The sequence below is a fragment of the Gymnoscopelus braueri genome, assembly GCF_963280865.1.
Source record: "Gymnoscopelus braueri genome assembly, chromosome: 22".
Classification (NCBI taxonomy): domain Eukaryota; kingdom Metazoa; phylum Chordata; class Actinopteri; order Myctophiformes; family Myctophidae; genus Gymnoscopelus; species Gymnoscopelus braueri.
In genome coordinates this window covers 30,875,752-30,897,926 of record NC_137624.1, presented here as the reverse complement: position 1 = coordinate 30,897,926, position 22,175 = coordinate 30,875,752, and the positions used below count along the sequence as shown (strand labels likewise).

At 40.6% G+C, this 22,175-nt stretch overlaps 3 protein-coding genes across 3 annotated transcripts; 1 reads left to right on the top strand and 2 right to left on the bottom strand.

Annotated features, from left to right (window-relative positions):
* Positions 1–1,376: 1,376 nt before the first annotated feature.
* On the bottom strand, positions 1,377–5,768 carry LOC308078461 (sodium-dependent organic anion transporter-like). Its single transcript, XM_080419633.1, has 6 exons — positions 5,494–5,768; positions 4,119–4,237; positions 3,349–3,437; positions 3,033–3,208; positions 2,164–2,321; positions 1,377–1,770 (listed from the first exon to the last, which is right to left on the bottom strand). Exons 1-6 carry the CDS (start codon positions 5,748–5,750, stop codon positions 1,580–1,582), a joined length of 990 nt encoding a protein of 329 aa, XP_080275759.1. The 5' UTR covers positions 5,751–5,768; the 3' UTR covers positions 1,377–1,579.
* A 1,675-nt stretch (positions 5,769–7,443) lies between these two features.
* Positions 7,444–16,946, bottom strand: sdad1 (SDA1 domain containing 1). The gene is made up of 22 exons (XM_080418975.1): positions 16,759–16,946; positions 16,391–16,495; positions 16,146–16,244; positions 15,321–15,431; positions 14,996–15,067; positions 14,572–14,672; positions 14,048–14,105; positions 13,887–13,961; positions 13,663–13,764; positions 12,846–12,915; positions 12,628–12,731; positions 11,907–11,964; positions 11,237–11,295; positions 11,025–11,101; positions 10,393–10,490; positions 9,919–9,995; positions 9,715–9,826; positions 9,103–9,194; positions 8,818–9,005; positions 8,178–8,262; positions 7,758–7,919; positions 7,444–7,641 (listed from the first exon to the last, which is right to left on the bottom strand). Exons 1-22 carry the CDS (start codon positions 16,846–16,848, stop codon positions 7,594–7,596), a joined length of 2,043 nt encoding a protein of 680 aa, XP_080275101.1. The 5' UTR covers positions 16,849–16,946; the 3' UTR covers positions 7,444–7,593.
* A 2,260-nt stretch (positions 16,947–19,206) lies between these two features.
* Positions 19,207–21,378, top strand: LOC308078949 (eukaryotic translation initiation factor 4 gamma 1-like; the record flags this gene model as incomplete). The annotated part of the gene is made up of 1 exon (XM_080420290.1): positions 19,207–21,378. The coding sequence occupies one exon, from the start codon at positions 19,207–19,209 to the stop codon at positions 21,376–21,378; it is 2,172 nt and encodes a 723-aa protein (XP_080276416.1).
* Positions 21,379–22,175: the final 797 nt, after the last annotated feature.

Below are 22,175 nucleotides of genomic sequence, written 5' to 3'. Positions count from 1 at the left end.
AACCACCCACACACACACACACACACACACACACACACACACACACACACACACACACACACACACACACACACACACACACACACACACACACACACACACACACACACACACACACACACACAACACACACCACACACACCACACCACACTACACCACACCACACAGCTGCACAACATCATCAGCCGATTTGGAAGTAACTGTTTGGTAGCATCACTGATGCTACCAAACAGTTACTTCCAAATCGGCATTGCATGTTTCCATAATATTATCTGGACATCTGTGTATTGGTAAAGATCACAAGGACTATTCAATTCAAGCTTTTCTATTTAAGTGAAACTGTAAGTGAGTTGATGATTGTTTGTCACCTGTCTCTCCTCTGCAGTACTGGCAATCCTGTTAGATTGGGAGTAATCTCTCAAGAACAGATTCTGCTCTAGTACAAACAGCAGAGGGCGCTGTTTTTCCTTCTCATTTGGTTCTGGGTTCCCAGATTGGATTGGGAGGTACCATGTAAGGTATTGTAGAGGAGGGGTGTTTTGTCCATGTTTAAGAGTACTCTGAATTAATGGGCACCTGGGAAATGTATTTGAATTGTCGGAAATGTCTTTGTATAATGGTTTGTATAATGGTGTAAGTAACTCATGAACCATAACGTAGCTTTGTTTGAGTAAATGTATTACCAATTACAGGTCATTTGTCTTGGTAGGATCCACGTGGTATAAAGGCAGGTTGGGCTTTAACAAGATGAGTTTTTTTTGTTGGGCTGGCAACAGAGACCATTTAGGTCTTGGGTAGAGGTTTGGGTTGTGTAAGTTACCTTGCCATGATGTAACTCCAAAGGAGGACAAGAAATAAAAAAGAATTGCTCCATTGATTAGAAATTTTAATCCAAAATATGCTCCTCATTGACTTATATTGTATGGTAAAACAGCTCTCAAAGACACTATTTTCGCAAACAAAGTTGATTCAGACAATATAGAACATCACTAAACCCAGTACTGTTTTTTTTTTCATAAAAATGTTATTGTTGCTATATTTATTAGGAAGAAAACCCGGATTGGAATCCGCGGATCCGGATCTTTAAATAGTAAAATCAATAGGAAGTTGACACTTTTATTAAAACAAACAGTACTGGGTAAAATACAAAAAGTACAAAATGTACTTGAGTAAAAGTACAAAAGTATTGGCATCTAAATATTCTTAAAGTACCAAAAGTAAAAGTACTCATTGTGCAGAATGTCCCATTTCACAAGTTCAAAATGTATAAAAAATATTTTGAAAATATCAGATCTACAAGCTTACAATGCATCACATCGCGACGCAATGTGAGCTATTTTCAAATGGCCAATATATATAGGGCTGATGTGGTTAATGTATGTTTTGTGATAATAATCTAAATCTGCAAAGTAACTAAAGATGTCAAATAATTGTAGTGGAGTAAAAAATACAATATTTGCCTCTGAGATGTAGTGGAGTAGAAGTAAAAGTATAGAAAATTGGAAATACTGAAGAAAGTAAAAAATACCTCAAAATTGTACCTAAGTACAGTACTTGAGAAAATGTACTGATCTTTTGCTATGAGCTTGACTTTGATGTGGGTGTGGATGTGGGTAGCTTGTTTGGTGTTGAAGTGGAAACAGGCTGATGATCGTTTTCAAAAGCCATGTTGGTTTCACCTACACCGTCCACTCTGGACATATTGTGTAGTTCCTGTCCAGAGACATCAGGTGATCTCCTCAGGCATGTCCGTTTGTAAATCTGATACACTGGAATAAAAACAAACACAAACCCACAATGTCAGCTGATTGTTAGAGATATACTGTACGGTTTAAATGGAAAGGAACCACCAAGCTACACAGGGTGATCAACTGGCCATGGGTTGAATCACAAATAGAAATGCTACTTATTATCAGATAGGTAGAGATTGAATAAACAAGACAAGACATACAACCAGGCAATTTACGCTATCGTAGGATTGCACTTGGTGCGCTCTTTTTCCCCCCTCTACACCAAATACTTGTGAGCTTGTAGATCTGCTATTTTGGCAAATGTTCATCCCCGAATAGGGATGCTAAGGATCAAGTGGTTTCAGTTATTTCTTACTCTAATATGTGATTAACAACTTTTGTTTTTGTTCATGTGTTTTCTTGTAGTGTCACCTGTGACCAGCAGCAGGCCATTCAGCAGTTGGAAGGTCCCATATATGAGGGGAAAGGTGAACATTAGAACCAGCTGCTCTGGAGGGAAGGACAGCTGCAGCACTGTGGAACAGATCTGAACATTCTGGGCTCCTGTCTCCATGGCAATGGTCCGACATCTGTAAACATCAGTGTGAATTTTTATTTAAAGATAGACGATATAGCCTAATCTATACTTCGTTGTCACTTGCTGAAGATAAGCATTATTCTTAGCGAGTGACACGGTCTTACGTCAAAGTAGCAATAAAGTTGCCATTAAGATTTTTCTACAAGGTCTGAAACTGTACTCCAGTGCCGTCCTAAATAGTGACATGGGGAAAAAAATGTTTCATAATAATGATGTTGTGAAAATGCTTAGGGTAAACTGACCTGTGGTTTCCTAAATATGTGAGGAAATGCTTTCACTAGAAGAGATTCACTTTAATAAGCCCACTTTGTACTTAATGTCGGGCCAAGGGCCTAAGATAAGGGGGGGTTGAGCTCTCCTCTACTCTTCTCTGACTGATGTATTTTTCGGATAACTCTCCTGATGTATAACTCAATTAGGGCAATTAGACAAACAGTGATGCACCGAGTGCCACGCATTGAGCTTGTAGATCTGCTATTTTTGAAAAATCATAAAAATGTGCGCAAATCTTTGAATATATATATTTTTTTAAAGCCAACATTTGTAACTCAAATCTTTGCTTCTGGGGGTCCCTGGAACAAAATATTTTGAGATGGGGGTCCGTGGCCAAATACTTTAAATACAATTTTGCGGGTCCTTGACATGAAAACGTTTGAGAACCACTGCATAAGGCTGTCCAGGTACACCACCTGTCCCTTCTCACCTATGCCACGGCTGCCTGAGAATGACGGCGATGATGAAGCCAGCGCTGTAGCCAATGAGAGGGAAGACGGCGCCGATGATGAGGAGTGAGGCATCTGCATGCCAGGAACCTTTATATAGCAGAGCACTGGCGATACCCACCACCAGCAGCAGAAGACCTCCAACCACAGACCCCACCTGAAAGCAGGGACGTTCGGGGAAAAATAAGGATTACAGAAACCACCTTCATCTCCAGTCAAATTACAATGAGAAATACAAAAACTGTTATATACAGTAAATTGGTAAAAGCAGTATGGATTGAATGGCATGGAAAATACCTTCAATATAGTTTTTGCTGTTTCAGGCCACTTGTAGTTGACAAAAACACCACAGGCCACAGGTGCAACCAGGGTGATAAGAGTGATGCCTATGATAAATGCAACAATAAAATATATTTACAAGAACTGTAAACGGAAATGATAACATTTAAGGATACTTCACTCCATATTTTCACACAATTAGCTTCAGAAGTTAGTTAGTTGCTGTTATCAAGTATTAAGTATATCATATACATATACATATACACACACACACACACACACACACACACACACACACACATTTACAGTTAGTTTGTTCCAAGGCATGGTTTTGGAGGGAATTGTTTTTTAACTTTTTGTATTTAGGGCAGATAAAAAGTATAGAAGTAAGTGATCACAGCTTACAATTGCTTTCCAATGTATAATTCTGATGGCCCAGTTAGCAGCAGTGCTGTTCATAGGTTGATGCAGGGATGCACAAACCTTTGACATAGTAATATTGATCCATGCTTGTCACTACTCAACCCATGTAGAATTTATTCATGTTAATTAATTGAAAATTAATTAATTAATTAATTGTTTGACTGCTGACAACAGCCACGTTTTTCCAATAATTAGATGTATATGCTTGTGATGCATTGTGCTTTACTTTATCAAAGATACTGCAGGACCAAAACATACAGGATGACACAAGAACAGAATGTCACATTGTTAACATCTTCCATGAGACCACAGACACTCCAGAAGGCTAGACTAAAAGTATGGAGAATAAAGAACATATTTCCTACCCATGTTCAAATATGGAATTGTAATTTGTCCTGCCTCCACCCAGACATGAGTGTAAACATAGAGACAGAGTGGCATCATGCCCAGACCGAGCACCGTGGAACAGCTTGTCATGGTGATACTACAGCAAGAGAAGAATAAGACGTCAATAACAACACAGGTGCCTATAGTGCTAGGAAAGGACACATTTCCTGAGAAATACAGACTGCATCCATTTGTTACCCACTGAGCTTACATGATCTGCCTTCACATATCTGAATTAAACCATTCTATCCGCGAACGCATCTGTGTCCTTTTAGATTTCTTTGGCCATTCGAAAATAGCAGATATACAAGCTCATAGCGCGGCAGTGCTTGTAGATCTGCTATTTTTGAATAATCTTGATTTTTTTCCCCCCCAAATATTTGAATATATATTCTTTTAAAGAAAACATTTAAACTCAAATCTTTGCTTCTGGGGGGTCCCTGAAACTAAATATTTTGAGATGGGGGTCTGAGGCCAATTGTTTGGTTGCTATATCAGTGATGCTCCAACTGTTTCCATGTCAAGGACCCCCAAAATGATATGTATTTGGCCACGGACCCCCACCTTAAAATAGTTTGTTCCAGGGACCCCCAGAAGCAAATATTGGAGTTAAAAATATTAATTAAAATAAATAAATATATATATTCAAAGATTTGCACAAATTGTCAAGATTTTTCAAAAACAGCCAAAGAAAATCTAAAATGACACAGATGCTTTCCCAGTCTTAATGGATTAAACAGGCATAGATGCTTTTGAATTACACCTGGTTCCACCTCTGCTCATTCTATTACAGTACATCCATTATGGACCATTAGGTTAGTACATGGTAAGAGAACATTATAGAGTACTAAAGACTCATGTTATCGCTGACCCTCAGGACCTGTGTAAAGATGTGTCACATTAAACAGATTCTAGTTTCTGACATAGGGCTGGACGATATGGGAAAATGTTAAATATTACAATGAGTTTTTACCTAATACCTCAATATTGATATTGTGATGAAAAACATATTTATATATTTTTTGAATTCGACATTTTTCAAAAATAGCAGATCCACAAGCTCACAATGAGTTGTGAGCTTGTAGATCTATTTGTGCCATTTTTGAAAATCAACAACTTTTGAAAAGTATAAAATAGGACTTATGGAAGGAAAATGATTAAAGCCAGGAAAAGCAAAGAAAAATATGAAAAAACAGGAAAAGACACATTATGCCATATCACAATATCACAATGTTCCAAATCCCAGACAATATCTAGTCTCATATCACAATATCCATATAATATCGACACCCAGCCCTATTCTGACACAGCAAAACAAGACATCTTGCAACTACATTGCCGTTCCCTCTGTACCTGAGGTCCATGTCTCCATCCATCCAGTACGTGATGATGTTTGAGATGACCCCTCCTGGACAGCTGCCCATGATGATAATGGCCACTGCCTGGACAGGCTGCACGCTGAAGCCAGTGGCTAGCAGATATGCCGTCAAGGGCATCAGACCAAACTGGCACACCAGGCCCACCAGGATTCCCCATGGCTGGCGCAAGTGAAAGCAGAGCTTGGACACCTCCACAGTGCAGCCCAGGGAGAAGACAACCATGGCCAGCATGAGGGTCAGGACCACGCTCAGAGCCTTCTGGAGACCTTCGTCTCCCCCGAGGTCCACTAGGGATCCATTCCCTACTGATACAGATCCACTGCTGTTGTTCATCGTGGTCAGTCGGGTAATAATGTAATAATAAGACGGAACTCAAAGGGAACACATGATCCTCCTCCTTGCTCAAGCTTCCCTCTGCATTCTTCAGCCTGACGTCTTCTTGCCATGTTTCTACTCCCTCCGCCTGGTCCTGTGGAATGCACGTTGCCACTGGAAACCAATCGGATTAACCCTTCTGGTGTTTATTACTTACAGCAGTGATTCTCAACCTTTTTAATTGCAAGGACCCCCAGTTTGAAATGCATTAGGCCACAGAACCCCATTTGTATGATTTTTATTTCTAGTGGGGGACCCCAATCTACACTGAACAATCCTCAGTGTTAATTTAAGTGTCTGTTACTCAGAGTTGACTTCAAAACAGTAGTTCCAAAGACTAGTTTTCAAGGCAACTCAAGAAGAAACTTTAGTTGCCCGCCAGTATCTGTACTGAGCTGCCATCAGTAATTCTATGCAAGCATGCAAGATACTGCAGGCCCAAACACACAGGATGTCACTGTTGTATGAGTACAACTCATAACACATAGATAATGCACAGTACATACTGTGTGTATTTTATTTTCCCTTTAGGACTCTGCCCAGCATAAAGTCTGTCATCTCATTGTCTATCACAATCAGTCATTATGAGTCACATCTTCCAGCCACCTCTGACTGCAAATGTACATGTTCTGTATGTGTTTAATAAACGTCAGAACCTGTCATGTGATACTGCCTGGCTGGTGTCATCTTGTTTTCCGAGTAATTCCACTGAATCATCACAAACCACCCTTAATGGCGGGAAGGGAACCTCTTAGGTTAGGACCACAACTGAGGTCTATTGAATTCACAACCTTTAGATCAAGATAATAGATCTGAGCACTATGATGTTGATGATTAGATGTTTTAAATAAATGGTTTCAGTTTCTTCTTAGATTGTAAAGCACAAGATAATTTGCACACCTGAAACAAGCAGATGCAGATCAAGTCACTCATCTTTAAATCGAATGTGTATGTCTGTCTGTCCTTTGCACATCTCAAGAACCGTTCAACCAAATGACCCCAAACTTACCGTGTCTTATTCTATGGAAGTTGAGCTTGGCTACACATTTCTGTAAGCACCTGGGACTCAAAAGTTCTGACCTCGGTCTGAGTGGAGCTCAGAGGGGGTACTGAAACAGCCGAACATTCCTTGTATCAGGGCCTCAACCACATTGCTGGTAAAAAGGAGGCAACAGCCTTAATTGAAATAGGGCAAACGGCAACATGTCTTCATCGGGGCGACCGCTTGAGGTCAAAACAGGTTGACATTTGCCTCGATCGTTTTAATAAAGGAGTTTCCTCCTTTTAACCATCGAGTTACTGGATCCTGGATTCCTGGATCCCGTTTTTCTCTTGTTTTTCCCTCTACACCAAACTATAGCCGGAAATAGACGGTAATCTACAAGCTCACAACACGTTAACTCTGGAACTCTGAGGACACCCAAAGTATAAAATAATGGTTATAGCTCAAATCTAATACCAGCAGAGGGAAACTTCTACATTCTGCTTGCAAATGAATTTGCCATTATATGACATAGGAGATAAAATGATACATGAATTATCATTACATGTCAAATGATTTATTTCAGCACAGTTTTAAAGGCAAGGAATACAATACAACATCTATTAATATGTTTATAAAGTACACAACCAAGATCTTGCAAAATATGAGATCGTGTTAATGTTGGCTTTGATGGCATCTTCGCCATCTGCAGATCTCCTACTTGTACTGTCTCTTCTTCTTCAGGAGCGCATCTCGCAGAGCAATCTGGATGAGGAAGACAGTTGACAACATGTTTTGGCAATCAAAGCAACATTACCAGCAGTACGTTTCCAGAAGATAAAAGCCAAATGCAGAGTAGAACAACATTCTTGCTGACTTACCTGTTTATCTCTGAAGGAGCGCTTGCTCTTGGTCCGAACGGTTGTGCTGTGTCTCATCATCCCGAAGTTCTTCTTCCTCTTCTTCTCCTTGTTGCTGGTGCTGGCAAACGGGTTCAGCTTGGTATGCTTCTTGGCAAACTCCTTACGGTCTGTTCTCCCAGCCTGAGAAAATGGCAGGTCATTACATACTGCTTACTACTGTCCAGACAAGACCCATCTCAAATAACACATGCATGAGCATTTCAATGAACCAATTATGTCCAATATACCTATTTATACTACGAAATCAGCCGATCTACAAGCTCACTACAAGAACCTGGCTCACAAGGGACGCCAGGTTGAAACTGGTTAAACGGGGCAGTTATGCACTGACGTGAATTATTGTACAAATAATAATAAACATTATAGATATATAGTTACCACTGCTGTTGCCAGTCTCGATTCCTTGTCTGGTTTTGGTTTCTTGTGTAGTTTCTCAATATCCCTCAGAGTCAATATCTCCCCTCTGAAAAAGTGTGTCATAACATTTTAAAAAGTAGACATAGAAAGCTCACCTATTATCACTAGGGAATTAAAATCATAGTTAAAGCTGCAATCCGTAAGATTCATGTCCTAGCCGGGATTTGAACCACAGTCCCAGTCGTGAGTGCCAACATGTCTACTGCTAAGCTGAAAAAGGAAATCTGGGAAGGTAAGTATTACCCTCTGACTTACATGCAATACCACTTGTCAACCAGTAGATGTCCTACCGGGGTCTACATTTCTCAATAGAAGAGCAGGTAGACCACCACCACTGCAGTTGTGTTAGTTACAGCATACAGTTACATAATGTTTTATTCACACTCACACACTCACACACACACACCCCTCAAACCTGGATTGCAGCTTTAAGCACCAGTTGGAAAGAGCCAATGTAAACTGTGATCTTACAGCAATTTCAGCTTTTTCGGCTTTCTTGAATATTTACAGAACAAACAATTCACAACGCCAGGAAATCCTCTGAAAATACATGCATGCATAAAACTTCACAGTTCATCTAAATTATATATACGCCACTAACCTGGCATCATCCTCGTCATCAAGGACAAGGGCCCTCTTCTGGCCCTTGCCTGGAGCATTGTTGACCTCCTTGGCCAGCTGGGCCAGTCGAATCTTCTTGAAATCATCTTGAGTGAGGAGCCTGCTGCCACTGACTGCTGCCGCTTTAACATTCCGGTCCTCAACTGGTATGAGTTGGAGCTTCTCTGCCTAGAGCAGACAAACAAAATGTCATCATCCTCTGAATCAACTATTAAGACCAGGTTGGAGCTCATACTGTCTAGTCGGTGTGTTCATTCATTCTCACCATTTCTCCTGTGTCTTCATCAGAGGAGTGATGAACGTCCACCCAATCACCATCCTCATCCTCATCACCTATACTGGCACTCTCCCAGCCATCTGTTGGAAGTTTGAAAAAAATATATCAGCCTTTAACCTTAAGACCTATATAGTTGAATGGTAAATGGCGGATTTATTGAGCGGCTTTATCCAAGGGCCCAGGGCCACAACGAAGACAACTAGGTACAGTACATTCCCTTGTTCACCCATGCCTTCGGTGTCTCCCCCCCCCCCCATATATAACAGTGATGCTCAAAACCTTCATGTCAAGGACCCCCAAAATGATATGTATTTGGCCACGGACCCCCCATCTCAAAATATTTAGTTCCAGGGACCCCACAGAAGCGAAAATTTGAGTAATTTTAAAAAAAATTATATATATTCAAAGATTTGCACAAATTTTCAAAAATAGCAAATCTACAAGCTCGTAGTGTGGCACGAAGTGACGCACTATGAGCTTGTATACCTGACATGTTTGAAAAGCCAAAGTATAAAAGAATGCTTTTCAGCTAAAATCTAAAAGGCCTTTCCCGGTCTTCATGGGTTAACATAATACAGTATATCATGAACAGCTCCATACCATCATCTTCCTTCTCCACTTCCAGGACCTCCGCTCCGGGGATGTAGTCTTTAGCTTGCATATGTCCATAGTCTTGGATCGTGGCTTCTGCTGACGACTCTGTTGGTCTCCCCTAGACAACAAAGAGACCAGTTCGGTTTAAGTCAGGATTAGTTGAGAGAGTGTATGGGGAGTCTGTAAATAATAAAATGTAGTTTTCCTCACCCTGTCTTTCTTTTGCAGCATCTGTGGGTTCAGGTTTCTGAAAAGCTGTATGAGTCCTCTGGCAGACATCATCACATCTAGACAAATAAATGAATATATGGATTAAAGCAAGATAAAATCTCACGACTGAAAAATTTGTGATTTGTGAATCCACCCCCCCAGAAAAAAACTAGCGCTGTTTCCTGAACAATTAACACAATATATAAAGTTATGTTTTAGTAATATTGCTATTGCCGTTTACATACTGCCAACCAGGTGAAGGAATCACAGATTGCGGCTTTAACCTTTGCTTTTATATGAAATATAAAAGCGGTATTGTAATTGTATAGCAGACAGCTCTGACAGTGTGATAAAACCGGTTCCTGTTAACAGTTCCAAATGTGATGGAACCGATTCCGTTTCTTCAATGTTGGATCCGGTTCCACCCGATTCCGGATCCCAACCCTAATGATGCCAGTTATTGGACCCACTCACTCTTGTCTTTGTGGTTCTTGTACAGCACCAGGTCACGCAGCAGCTCTTCAGTGATGGCCAGGGGACAGCGAGCTACCACCTCCTTGATGGCATTGATGCTACAAAGACAGGTCACACATGTTATAACACGTCATAAGGCTTGGCATCAGGTGCACTCGTTAATAAAAAAAAGCTTATGGTTATGCATTCATGCATTTCAGAACAGCCAATTGTGTCTGCTCTCACTTCCCATTTCAATGCATTTTATCAATTAGAGAGTTATAATAAGACACTGTTGACAGTAGTGCTGTCCCCTCATAGTCAAATAATTAGTCAGTTTGGTCTTAGTCCACCACATCTTTGTTAGTAAATTTGTATGCCTTTTTCATGCTGAATGTATTATTTCTTGAAAAATGATGGGCACATCTCCTGTAAAATCTAGATGACCCTTACGTTCTAACCGGTCTATAGGCCAATACCCATTGTGAAATTAACTTTAGAATGTTCTGTTCTCTGACTGTATGCAGCAAACACATTTGTCAATTAAATAAACTAATTGATTAGTTGACAAATGTCGACTAAGAATGTCTTTAGTTGAGGACAGCCCTAGTCTATAGACCATTGATGACTAGTGATAATTAAAGCAGACCTACCCGACAGTCATCACCTCGCCAGAGTTCCTTTCTGTCACAAAGTTGTTGGCAATAGTCATGATCACAGGTTGGATGGTCTGCAGAAGTAGAAATTAATTCACAGCATTAGATTACAACGCTTATGCCAAGTGTACTTTGGTTAGTTGGACTTTCATATGCATGTACTGTATGTATATACAGTGTACCATGTATATATATTGATATTACTGTACCTCGGGAGGCACTAGCTGGTGGGTCGACTGGGCGGCACACAGGAGGATCTTGGTCACATCTGGCAAGGAAATACATTTTTACAAATGTTTACATCAGTACAAAATGCTCACACCTGCTGCTGCATTCATACAAGCGACAACAAAGCTTCAAAAAGACCAAGCGCAGTCATTGCTGCCGAGTCATAGTTGTTGCTCAAGCCACACTGCATAAATGAAAGGGCCAGGGTTAAATAGCACAGGGGACTGTTAACTGCTTAAGCCCTACAAAAAAAAGCTGTTGCGATGCGCTTTGAGCTTGTAGATAAGACTATTTTTGTTATTTGTGGAAAATGTTCGCCTGTAACCTGACAACGACAGGTTGAAACTGGTTAACAGCTAGAATGAGTTTTCCTTCCATTAACGGAATGGATCAGGAATTGTGTTGAGAGCAGGGTTGGGAAATGCTGAAACAAAAACATGATTGTTTGATGCTTCACTGCATCATTGGAGGGCAGAAAAAAGGTGAGGGAACCTCAACTTAGATTTTTTTGCGTGCCACACAAGCGTCAGGCGTCAATTTGTAGCTTCATGACGCTGGCTTCCATTGAAACTGACGTGCAGCCTGGCGCTTTGTCACCGCTAGTGTCAACACAGCATGAATGTACTGAATATATATATTATTTATACTTGCCTCTTTGATGGGGCTGGAGAAACCTCTGGATGAACGGATAATAATTGAAGAGGAAGAGCTGTAGAGGGGAAATAGCAATGTGTTCAGGTTGGTGCTAAATATGTAAGGAAGATGTAGCTTCACAAGAAGACAACTGTTCATGTGTGTTTTTCAGTAGCATGCTGCTATCCTGGTGATGATTCATCTGCTGAAATGGCCTAGAAAATAACATTACAAATACATTCCTCGTTTTCTCAACCTTGTCAATATAATAATCAAGGAAATATTTTTCCTTGATTTTAATATTACACCCAAACCTGTAACCAATTATCCAGTGTTTCATGTGTTCAAACTTTATTATTATCAATGATTTGATTAATGCGATCTTTTCTTCTAAATGTTTTATTTGCATTTTGAAACATATTTCTCAGTGCAGTTATATTGCTGTTCAACTGTATCACCAGTTTGGATCCCTTTTACTTTTTAACTAATTTATTTAACTAGTTATTGGTCCTCAATTAAACAGCCGAGGTTTAGATGATTTAACTGTAACTATTTTAAGGTAACATAATTACCAGTAATAGGCATAAACTCATAATCACCTGTGTCCTTTTCACACCAGACAATACAGAAACTGATCATTTACACATTCATTATATCATTGCCATAGATAACGCCACGTCCTCTGACGTGAACCTTTAAACCAGAACTGTCCAAACTGGCCGATAGTTGCATAACTTACCTCATGAATTCCGACCAATCTGGATATGAGCTCCATCATCATGATTTTCACCTCAAATCGCTCTTTAGAGTCTTCCAAATGCTTTAGGAGTTTCTCTGAGAAATCTAAACACAAAATCATAATTCTGAGGTAAGCTAGATGTAAGGGTTATGTATTTTGCCACCAATGACCGTGAGCAATCTTCGGGTGTGTGGATAAGTGAACATACAGTACAGTACCTTGAGGATCATGAATCAGGTGAATTGCAGAGAAATTGAACACTTCTACTTTCTTCTTCTTCTTGTGTTTCTTTCAAAGGAATACATAAGCATATGGTAAAATACAAGTATATGTTTGTATAGGCAAACACTGAAAGCAGAAACTGCCAATGCTATGTTCAGACTGGCAGCCTACATCAGATTTCTGGCCTAGCCAAATTGGAACTAGATTGTTTTAATCAAGTCTGAACAGCTAAATAACACATGGAAACTGAATTCTGCTCATCAGATTTTAACCACATTCTTAGCTGGTTCAAAATGCGATTGAAATCTTATTTCTAAACATGTGTCAGTCTGGACTCTGGACATATAACGACCATGGAATGCAAGTATTATTTTGGAAGAAATGGAGAAATGCCTGCCGTGACTGAAGTACGGCATATCTGCTGTGACAGAGATGTTCTGCACTGTGACTAGAGCGATACGGCATGACGGGCAGATCTCTATTCTTCCATCTGTTGCCGTTTTGTTGTAGGCTGCAATGTTTTGTATGTAGGCAATGATTTGTATGTAGGCTGAAGCCTTATGCATAATTTAATTTGTCGTACAATAGTATAAATCTTGCATTACTCGTGCCTATGTTGTTACATTGTTACCACAGCAACCAAAGCAGCTCGGGAAACTATTTCTAAATACACATATCTGATCTGATCACTTGCAAATAACAGGGGGGACAGGCAGGCCTAAAGATCGGAAATGAGAAACAAATCGGATTTCCCTTCAGTCTGAACAAAGCCTAAGATGTGAGTCAAGTCTCTGTGCTAAATATCTGAGCTACCGTGAGGACTTTCATGGCATTTTCCATTTTCTTCTTGTTCTTGGAGCTTTTCTTGCCGGTAGAGTACCTCACCATCAGATCTCTGGCAGTTGGTCCGTCGTCCTATAGATGAGACAATAAGATACACACAATAATAACATTTTTTGCATGAATTAATGTATTAATATTGCTTTGATAATGAGCACATTATAGTAACGACTTGATGAATCATCCATGTTACTTGCCTCCGACTCTTCATCACTGTCTTTCTGCTCTTCCGCATCTCTGCCCAGGAAGAACTTCAAACCTGCTACAAGGATCTGCACAGGAAGAGACACTGTGCGTTCAGTTAAAGTCCTTATTCAGTAGAATAAGGGAAGGACTTGCTTTCATCAGGAGAACTTACCTTTGCAACCTTGGAGAAGCACGCTGTTGTGATAACATTAACTGTCTTGGCATCATTCCTATAAACACAGCACAATAAGTCATTCATGCGTCTTTCTGTAACACCTTTACATACCTCATTTTACCACGGAAGACAGATTTTATACTTCATCGTACCCCAGTGCCGAGTGCATTGCATTGTGAGCTTGTAGATCGGCTATTATATTCTATAATGATATGCCCCAAAAAGAGATGCCAGGGTTAATGTGATGTGGTTAAACCGGGAAAGCATCCGTGTAATTTTAAGATTTTAGCATTGGCGGGACCTTTTTCTTTCATTTGATATCATAGATCCCTTTCTGAACATTTGGACCTTCCTAGTTGTCCTACGCACCTGTCACTAGCCTTTTGCATCGGCCTCCTTTTAAAAGCGTTGGCTATTCAAAAATAGCAGATATACGAGCCTTTACATCTGCTATTTTAGATTTTCTGCCTCAGGTCTTAATGGGTTAAATCCCGACTCGCAATACAAGACATGGAGCTCACCATATGTTCCTTTTGTAGAGCTCCGCCATCACATCTAGAGAGATCTTAGCTGCTATAGGGTTACTGTCTCTCAGCATGGTGTACATGAAATTCTGCAAAGTCTGGAACATATGCATGAATATATATCAGTTATATATGAGTGCACTCAAAGTACATTATATGCAAGTATAATATTTAGAAGCAGGAACCATGCACACAACACCTTCAAGCCAGTCAAAGTGTGCTACAGTATGATAAATGTTTAACTACTGTTGTTGCTATTCTTAATCATCACCTTTCTTATTGTTATTTCTGCTACAATGTTGAGGACCCAAAAACTTTACTCGCATGTACTCGTTTATCAGATAAACCTCTCGAAACTTGATTAGACACAACGAGGTCGAAATACTGTTACTATTACAAAAAGGTGTGCGTGTTTACTTACCGTGTTTACTTTGTTGTTTTTATGCTTTGCATTAATGTTTTTGATATCTGAGACAATGTGTGTGTATAATGTCTGTGGAGGCAAAGAAAATGAATCATTAATAGTCAAAATGGAACAAGGGAAACCGCATAATACAGTGGAAATTGTCCCTATGGATTTTTTTTAATGTTTCTATATTTTAGCAAAAACATACCCCAAAAAAATACCATTTATACAGGTACCCAAAATAATCATGCCATTAAAATGTGGTGCTCGTTGTAATATTCTAGACAGAAGGGTAAATAAAAATACTACTTTCACATCCAGGGTTCAGAGGTTCTCTCACCTGTCTGAGAAGCTTGTCGTGACATCGCAGCAGCTCAAAGAAGAGCTCCAACAGGGAAGTGGGGTTTATGAGGTCCTTGTTCCTCAGAAGAATCAGCGCTTTGCAGAGGGTCTGACAGAGAAAGCAGGATATATACAGACATTACAAATGGGGCCTGGGCACAGACTTGTAAAAGCTCCCCCCACCCCGCGGCAGCTACACTGACCTGTAGTCAACACCACAATAAATATTTTCCCGAATGCACATGCATAGGCTACAAAGAACACCACCAACACCATATAAACACAACCTGCATCTAAACAGGATTGTAGATATAAACAAACTGTTGGATAAAACATGAACTTAAGGCATCATGATTGATAGTTTCTTTCGTGTTCATCAACAAAGTAAATATTTAGGTTATTCCTTCAGTTTTTAGTAGTACTTTTGTTACTATTACTTACTTGTTCTGTAACTTACATGAATGACTAAGCCCTTAGACAAATGCAAAGTTAATAACAGTGACAATTCATGCAAAGGCTCTCGCTAGGGGCCCTCTAAGCTCTTGGGGCCCTGGGTCTGGTAGACCCGTGCGGTAATACACCCCTGATTTGGGGCCGGGGAACCTTCGCAGAAAATAGCCGATCCACAAGCATCGAGACACGTTGTGAGTTGTTGTAGATCGTCTATTTTCGGCAAAATAAATTGGTGTATAGGGGCCGAAAACAGCGCAACAAGTACAGTGCCAACTCAGTTCTGTCTTACTAAGTACAGAGGATCTAAGTTGTTAACAGATAGCTATAAATGTTATGTTATTGTAACTTGTGGGGTCCTATGTTGTCTCACCATCCGCAAGTCGTGCTCCAAGACTGTGTGATGATTCAACAGCAGTTCTGTCAGATCCTGAGGGAAGGTGGACAGCTGCTCCCGATAGCAGTGTGCAACCTGGGAAACAAAGGTGCATTATAATTTCTACCACCACTGTAATGGTTAGTGTTACACATACACAGGACAGATAGAAAGTCCACCACACTGATTCTAACAGCTTTTAATTGAATAGACCCCCAAGTCCAGTAGTTTACCACACACACCTGTGCAAGGAACATAACCAGCTCTGACAGGACTTTGTTGGGCTTGTCTGGCTGTAACTTGAAGATCTGAACATTGGACTGGTAATGTCGATACTGTTGTAGAAACTGGGAAATTGGAAGAGATCAAGATACAGATTAATGGTCAAACCTGCCACATGACAACATTTGTACAAATATCACTTCAGATCAAACTCACTTAATAGGGTACAGTAACAGTACTGAGTACACAAGTGTGTGTAGCAGAGGTGTAACGTATATTTACTTAAGTACTGTACTTAAGTACACTTTTACTTAAGTGTAAAATGTGAGTACTCTTTCCACAACTGGCTAACACAGCATTAGCTAAAGCCAGCCTAATAAACACTCACCTCTTCCACGTAGGACTGTGGATCCCTCTTGATGAGGTTCTGCAGCTGGGGCAGGTTGTTGGGCAGTTTGTTGTTGTGTCGGCCAGACATGATTTAGCACAGAGTTACACGTGTATATTTAAGAAAAGTCTCTAAACTTTCCACTGATCCTCATGCGTCGTGGCTCACAGGGAGGCTGCCATGTTGTTTTGGTGTGGTGGTGATACAGTGTTGCCAGGTTCTGTGAGAGAAACAAGCAGCCAGGTCTAGGAAAAAAAAGGCCAAAAGAAGCAATACATGAGCACTTTAATTAAACTAGCCCTGGTCCAGAGCGTTAGAGAGAACTCACTAACGCTCTGGACCAGGGCTAACTTTAAACCTATATAAATCCTATTTGAAAATAGCAGATCTAAAAGCTAACAACGTGTCACGATGCGACGTGTTGTGAGCTTGTAGATCTGCTATTTTCAAAAACTCTTACAATAAAATGTGGAATATTTGGAATGTTTTTGAAACATTCTAACAACACAAATGCTCCCTGGCACAAAACATTTTCATGAATATATTGGAGAACCACTGGTTTAAATAATAATGAAAAACATTTAAACAAGCCCAAATAAGCAACTACACTTTAGAAACAAGCCCAAAATAAACCGCAACCCGCAACTAACAATATTTACAAGCAACTTTACAGAACAACAAGCCCAAAGTCGCTTATAATAAGCAGACCTGGCAACACTAGTGCTGCTCTGTTTCAAGTACGGAAAGTGAACGTGGACAAACACAACGGTGCCGCTTTGGCTGTGGCGGTGAAACTAATTACAGATGGCAATAAATATAAATTAATTCATTATAAATAATAAATACATTAAATTAATTAGTATAAATAATTATAAATAAACGAATACACATCCGTGGGATAATAAAGGTAGCTATCTATATATCTATCTATCTAAATTGATATGAAAGAGAACTCCATCCAAATGTCCAATAAATTATAAATAAATAAATAATATTAATAATAAATTAGTATACATAGATGAATAGATATCGTCGGGATAATCAAGGTATCTATCTATCCATAAATCTAAATTGATATAAAAAGAGAAATCCATCCAAATGTCGTCTTGAAAATATTCATGATTAGTGTCTATAGTATAATTGATCTGCGATTTGTATACATTCACCTTTTGGCACAATAACAAGCCAGGCCAAACTGACGAAGTTTGTTTACTTGCATAATGACAAATTATTCTAAAGTTTTCTAAATAAAACAGTCCGTTTATCTGTTTTTTTGTCATCAGAAAACACAAAAAAATAATATTAATTGCAGTGTAAGTACAAGTAATCAAGTACTGTACTTACAATTTTGAGGTATTTTTACTTTTAGTGGAGTATTTCATTTTTTTTTAAACTTTTGGTACTTTAAGTACATTTTGATGCCAATACTTTTGTACTTTTACTCAAGTAAATATGAATAACAGTCAGACTTCATAACAGACTTTTTATTGAAACGAAGAATTTCTACATTGCAGTAATGCAGTATTGATACTTTTACTTAAAGAAAAACATGTGCATACTTCTTCCACCACTGAATCTAATGAGCGAGTTTAAAACTCTTATTTGATTTCATGTTACAGTAACGTTACATCAACGGCGTTCTGATGAATTCAAGTAGATTTAATAGGATTCTCCTACAGACATCGAACGTCCATCAGAACACATGCAGTAAAATATGTTATTATTTGTATTTAAATGGCCATACCTGATCAGTGTTGCCATATTTTATGAGAGAAATAAGCAATCAGGTCTAGGACAACAAGCCCAAAAGAAGCAACTTGCATGAGCTCTTTAAACCGTCGGCCGTTTGAAAATAGCAGATCTACAAAATCACGTGATGTGACGCGGTGTGAGCTTGTAGATCTACAATAAAAAAAAGCTCTTGCAATACAATGTGGAATATTTTTATTTTTTATTGTCTTTAAACATTCTAAAGCACAAATTCTCAAAACATTTGCATGAAAATATTTGAGAACCACTGTCTGGTTTAAATAAAAAACAATTGGAAGCAAGCCTAAATAAGCAAGTACACGTTAGAAACAAGCCCAAAAACCACAACCCACAACAACAACCAATATTTACAAGCAACTTTACAGAAAAAGAAACCCAAATTCGCTTATGATAAGCCGACATGGCAACACTGTACCTGACGTTAACTCTGACGTTTCTTCAGCTCAGTGGGCGTGTCACGAATTTCTTTCGCTGAAGTCGCGCTGATTGGACGCGCTTGTGTACAACAGCACGCGCGACCACTCATTGGACGCGCGGTGTTTATTTTCAAAATGAAACAGCCAATGTGCGACAACGAAGTCGTTGGCGCTGTTGTTGAAGAACGTCGTGTATAAAAGGCAGACCCCAGCGACGGAGAGCTCATTCTGCTTGATGGTGATGGTGATGATGGACATTATCATGGAGAAGATCAACTATGATAGAGGATTCCTTCTACAGTTACAGTTCATCAACGTCAGCATGATCAAACCCGAGGGCCTACCAGTCATCACTGATGTAATCCTGGACAGAGTCAGCAGCAGGAAGCCCCTGGGAAAGCCAAACACCAGCCGGCATCTACCAGGAGGCATGGACCGTGGCTCTGTTTTCAGGCCTTCCACTGGAGAGACAGGCTGGAGAGACAGACCTCTTCGCCACTTCTCCCTGTCCGTCGATGTGCAGCTTAACAAGGCCAAGGAGGCCTGGAAGCCTTCCGGCAAGAAGCAGCAGAGGCGTGAGGAGGTCGACGACACAGAGGAGGCCAAGACCCAGGATCTGTTCAACAGAGTGCGTGGCATCCTGAACAAGTTAACCCTCCAGAAGTTCCAACAGCTGACGAAGCAGGTGAGGGAGCTCACCATCGACACGGAGGGCCGGCTTAAGGGAGTCATGGACGTCATTTTTGAAAAGGCCATCTCAGAGCCCAGCTTCTCTGTGGTCTATGCCAAAATGTGCCAGTGCCTTATGGAGCTCAAGGTCCCCAGCGCAGATAAGCCAGGAGTCTGCGTGAATTTCCGCAGGCTGTTGCTCAACCGCTGCAAGACAGAGTTTGACAAGAAGCAGAAAGAGCTGGATGCTGCCCAGGGGGAGGAGGAGAAGCAGCTTTGCAAAGAGGAACTGGACCAATTCAATAACAAGGCCAGGAGGTGCTCCCTGGGCAACATTAAGTTCATTGGGGAGTTATTCAAGCTCAAGATGATGACACCGGCGACCATGGACAAGTGCATCATCAATAAGCTGCTCATAACACATGACGAGGAGTCCCTGGAGTGCCTGTGTACACTTATTTCCACCATTGGAAAGGACATGGACTTTGAGATGGCCAAGCCTTGCATGGGCCAGATGGAGAAGATCGTCAAGGAGAGGAAGACCTCCCCCAGGATCCGCTTCATGCTGCAGGATGTGTTGGACCTCCAACAGAATAACTGGGTGCCCAGGAGAGGAGACCAGGGTCCCAAGACCATCGAGCAGATCCACAAAGATGCTGCGATGGAGGTGCAAATGGAGCAGTTGAAGGTCCAGCAGACCCTCATCTCCAAGGAGTCAATCAGAGGCTCAGGCGACAGATTGGGTGGAGGCCGGCCCGGCGGATGGGGCTCATACACCCCACGACAGGGAAGGGTGGCCAAGGGCTGGAACAGCTACTCCAGCTCCACCAACAACCAACCCATCGATACTTCACGTCTCAGCAAAATGACCAAGACTCGTGTTCTTGACATTAACAACCAGCTGCTGGCCCCAGGAAACAAAGGCTATAAAGGCAGCAGCGTTGGAATCTTTGTCAAGCCTGCTGACTCTGGCTCAGAGCTGGGCATCCGTCCAGCCACCAGCACCCTGAACAGACTCTCTGATCTGCAGCAACCCTCTTCAGGCTCCTCTCTTCACTCAGACAGACTATTGGCTCAGGACAACAGCCCTAGCAGAGTGCATGCCAGGAGCACAACAGAGAACATGAAGCAGGAAGCTGCGATTAACCTCCCACCTCCCCAGACACCCACCTCGCCCGCCTTGACCGAGGAGGAAGTGGAGAAGAAATCCACAGCCATCATCCAAGAGTACCTCCACCTCAACGACATGAAGGAGGCACTGCAGTGTGTACAGGAGCTGAACAGCGGTAAGCTGCTCTTTGTGTTTGTGCGGAATGGCCTGGAGTCCACGCTAGATCGCAGCGCCATCGCCAGAGACCACATGGGGCAGCTGCTGCATCAGCTCGTCAAGGCTGGCATAATGCCCATACAGCAGTACTACAAAGGGCTTCAAGAGATCCTAGACGTAGCGGAGGACATGTCTACAGACATCCCACACTTCTGGCTGTACCTGGCTGAGCTGATCGCTCCCATGGTCCACGAGGGAGGTATCCCCATGGGACAGCTCTTCAAGGAGATCTCCAAGACTCTCATTCCTCTGGGTATGGCTGGAAACCTGTTGCTCCGCATCCTCATCCTACTCTGCAAAGCAATGAGCCAGGCAACGTTGGGAGACATGTGGAGGGAGGCGGGCCTTAGCTGGAAAGACTATCTGCCCGAAGACACAAACGTCAACACGTTTGTTTCAGACAATGATGTACATAACTTACTTGTTAATGTCAATTAAATACCTCAATGATGTACCGTACAGTATATAACCTACTTGTAAATATCAATTAAATATCTCAATCATTCTTATGAAATATAATATTGTACCGTTCATAACTTTTACTTGTAAATATCAATTTCATGCATAATAAATTGTCTAAAATGTTTAAATGTGTCTGTAATATGCATCTTCAAGGTTTAAGGTTTCTTTATTGTCAAGTGTTGTGTACAGTTTCAAAAGAGTACAATTATTTTGTTAGACATTGTAGCAGCATTAATAGTAATAATAGTTAACAAACAGTATTATAAACACAGCACAACAATAGAATATTCAGTGAATAGAATAGTTTGACCATTGTACTTTAAATGTGTTTAAGGTGATTTTTTTATAAGAAATCTTGGGGTGATTTCTTGGTATGATCGCTGTTTCAACGTGTTTAAAGGGAAGTAACTTAGTGTTATAAAGGGTGTTAAATAGGTATTGTGGAACAGTGGTGTAAAGTAAGGACATTTACTCGAGTACTGTACTGAAGTACAATGTTATTTTTAGTACTTTTACTTCTACTCCACTACATCTCAGTGGCAAATATTACTTTTACTCCACTACAATTATTTGAACACTTTAGTTTTGGATTATTATTAAAAACATACATAAAACCTATATACATTTTGGCCATTTGAAAATAGCCGATCTACAAGCTCACAATGCATCGCAAAGCTACACATTGTGAACTTGTAGATCTGCTATTTTAAAAAGATTTTTTATACATTTGAAAACTTGAAATGGGACATTCTGCATAATGAGCACTTTTACTT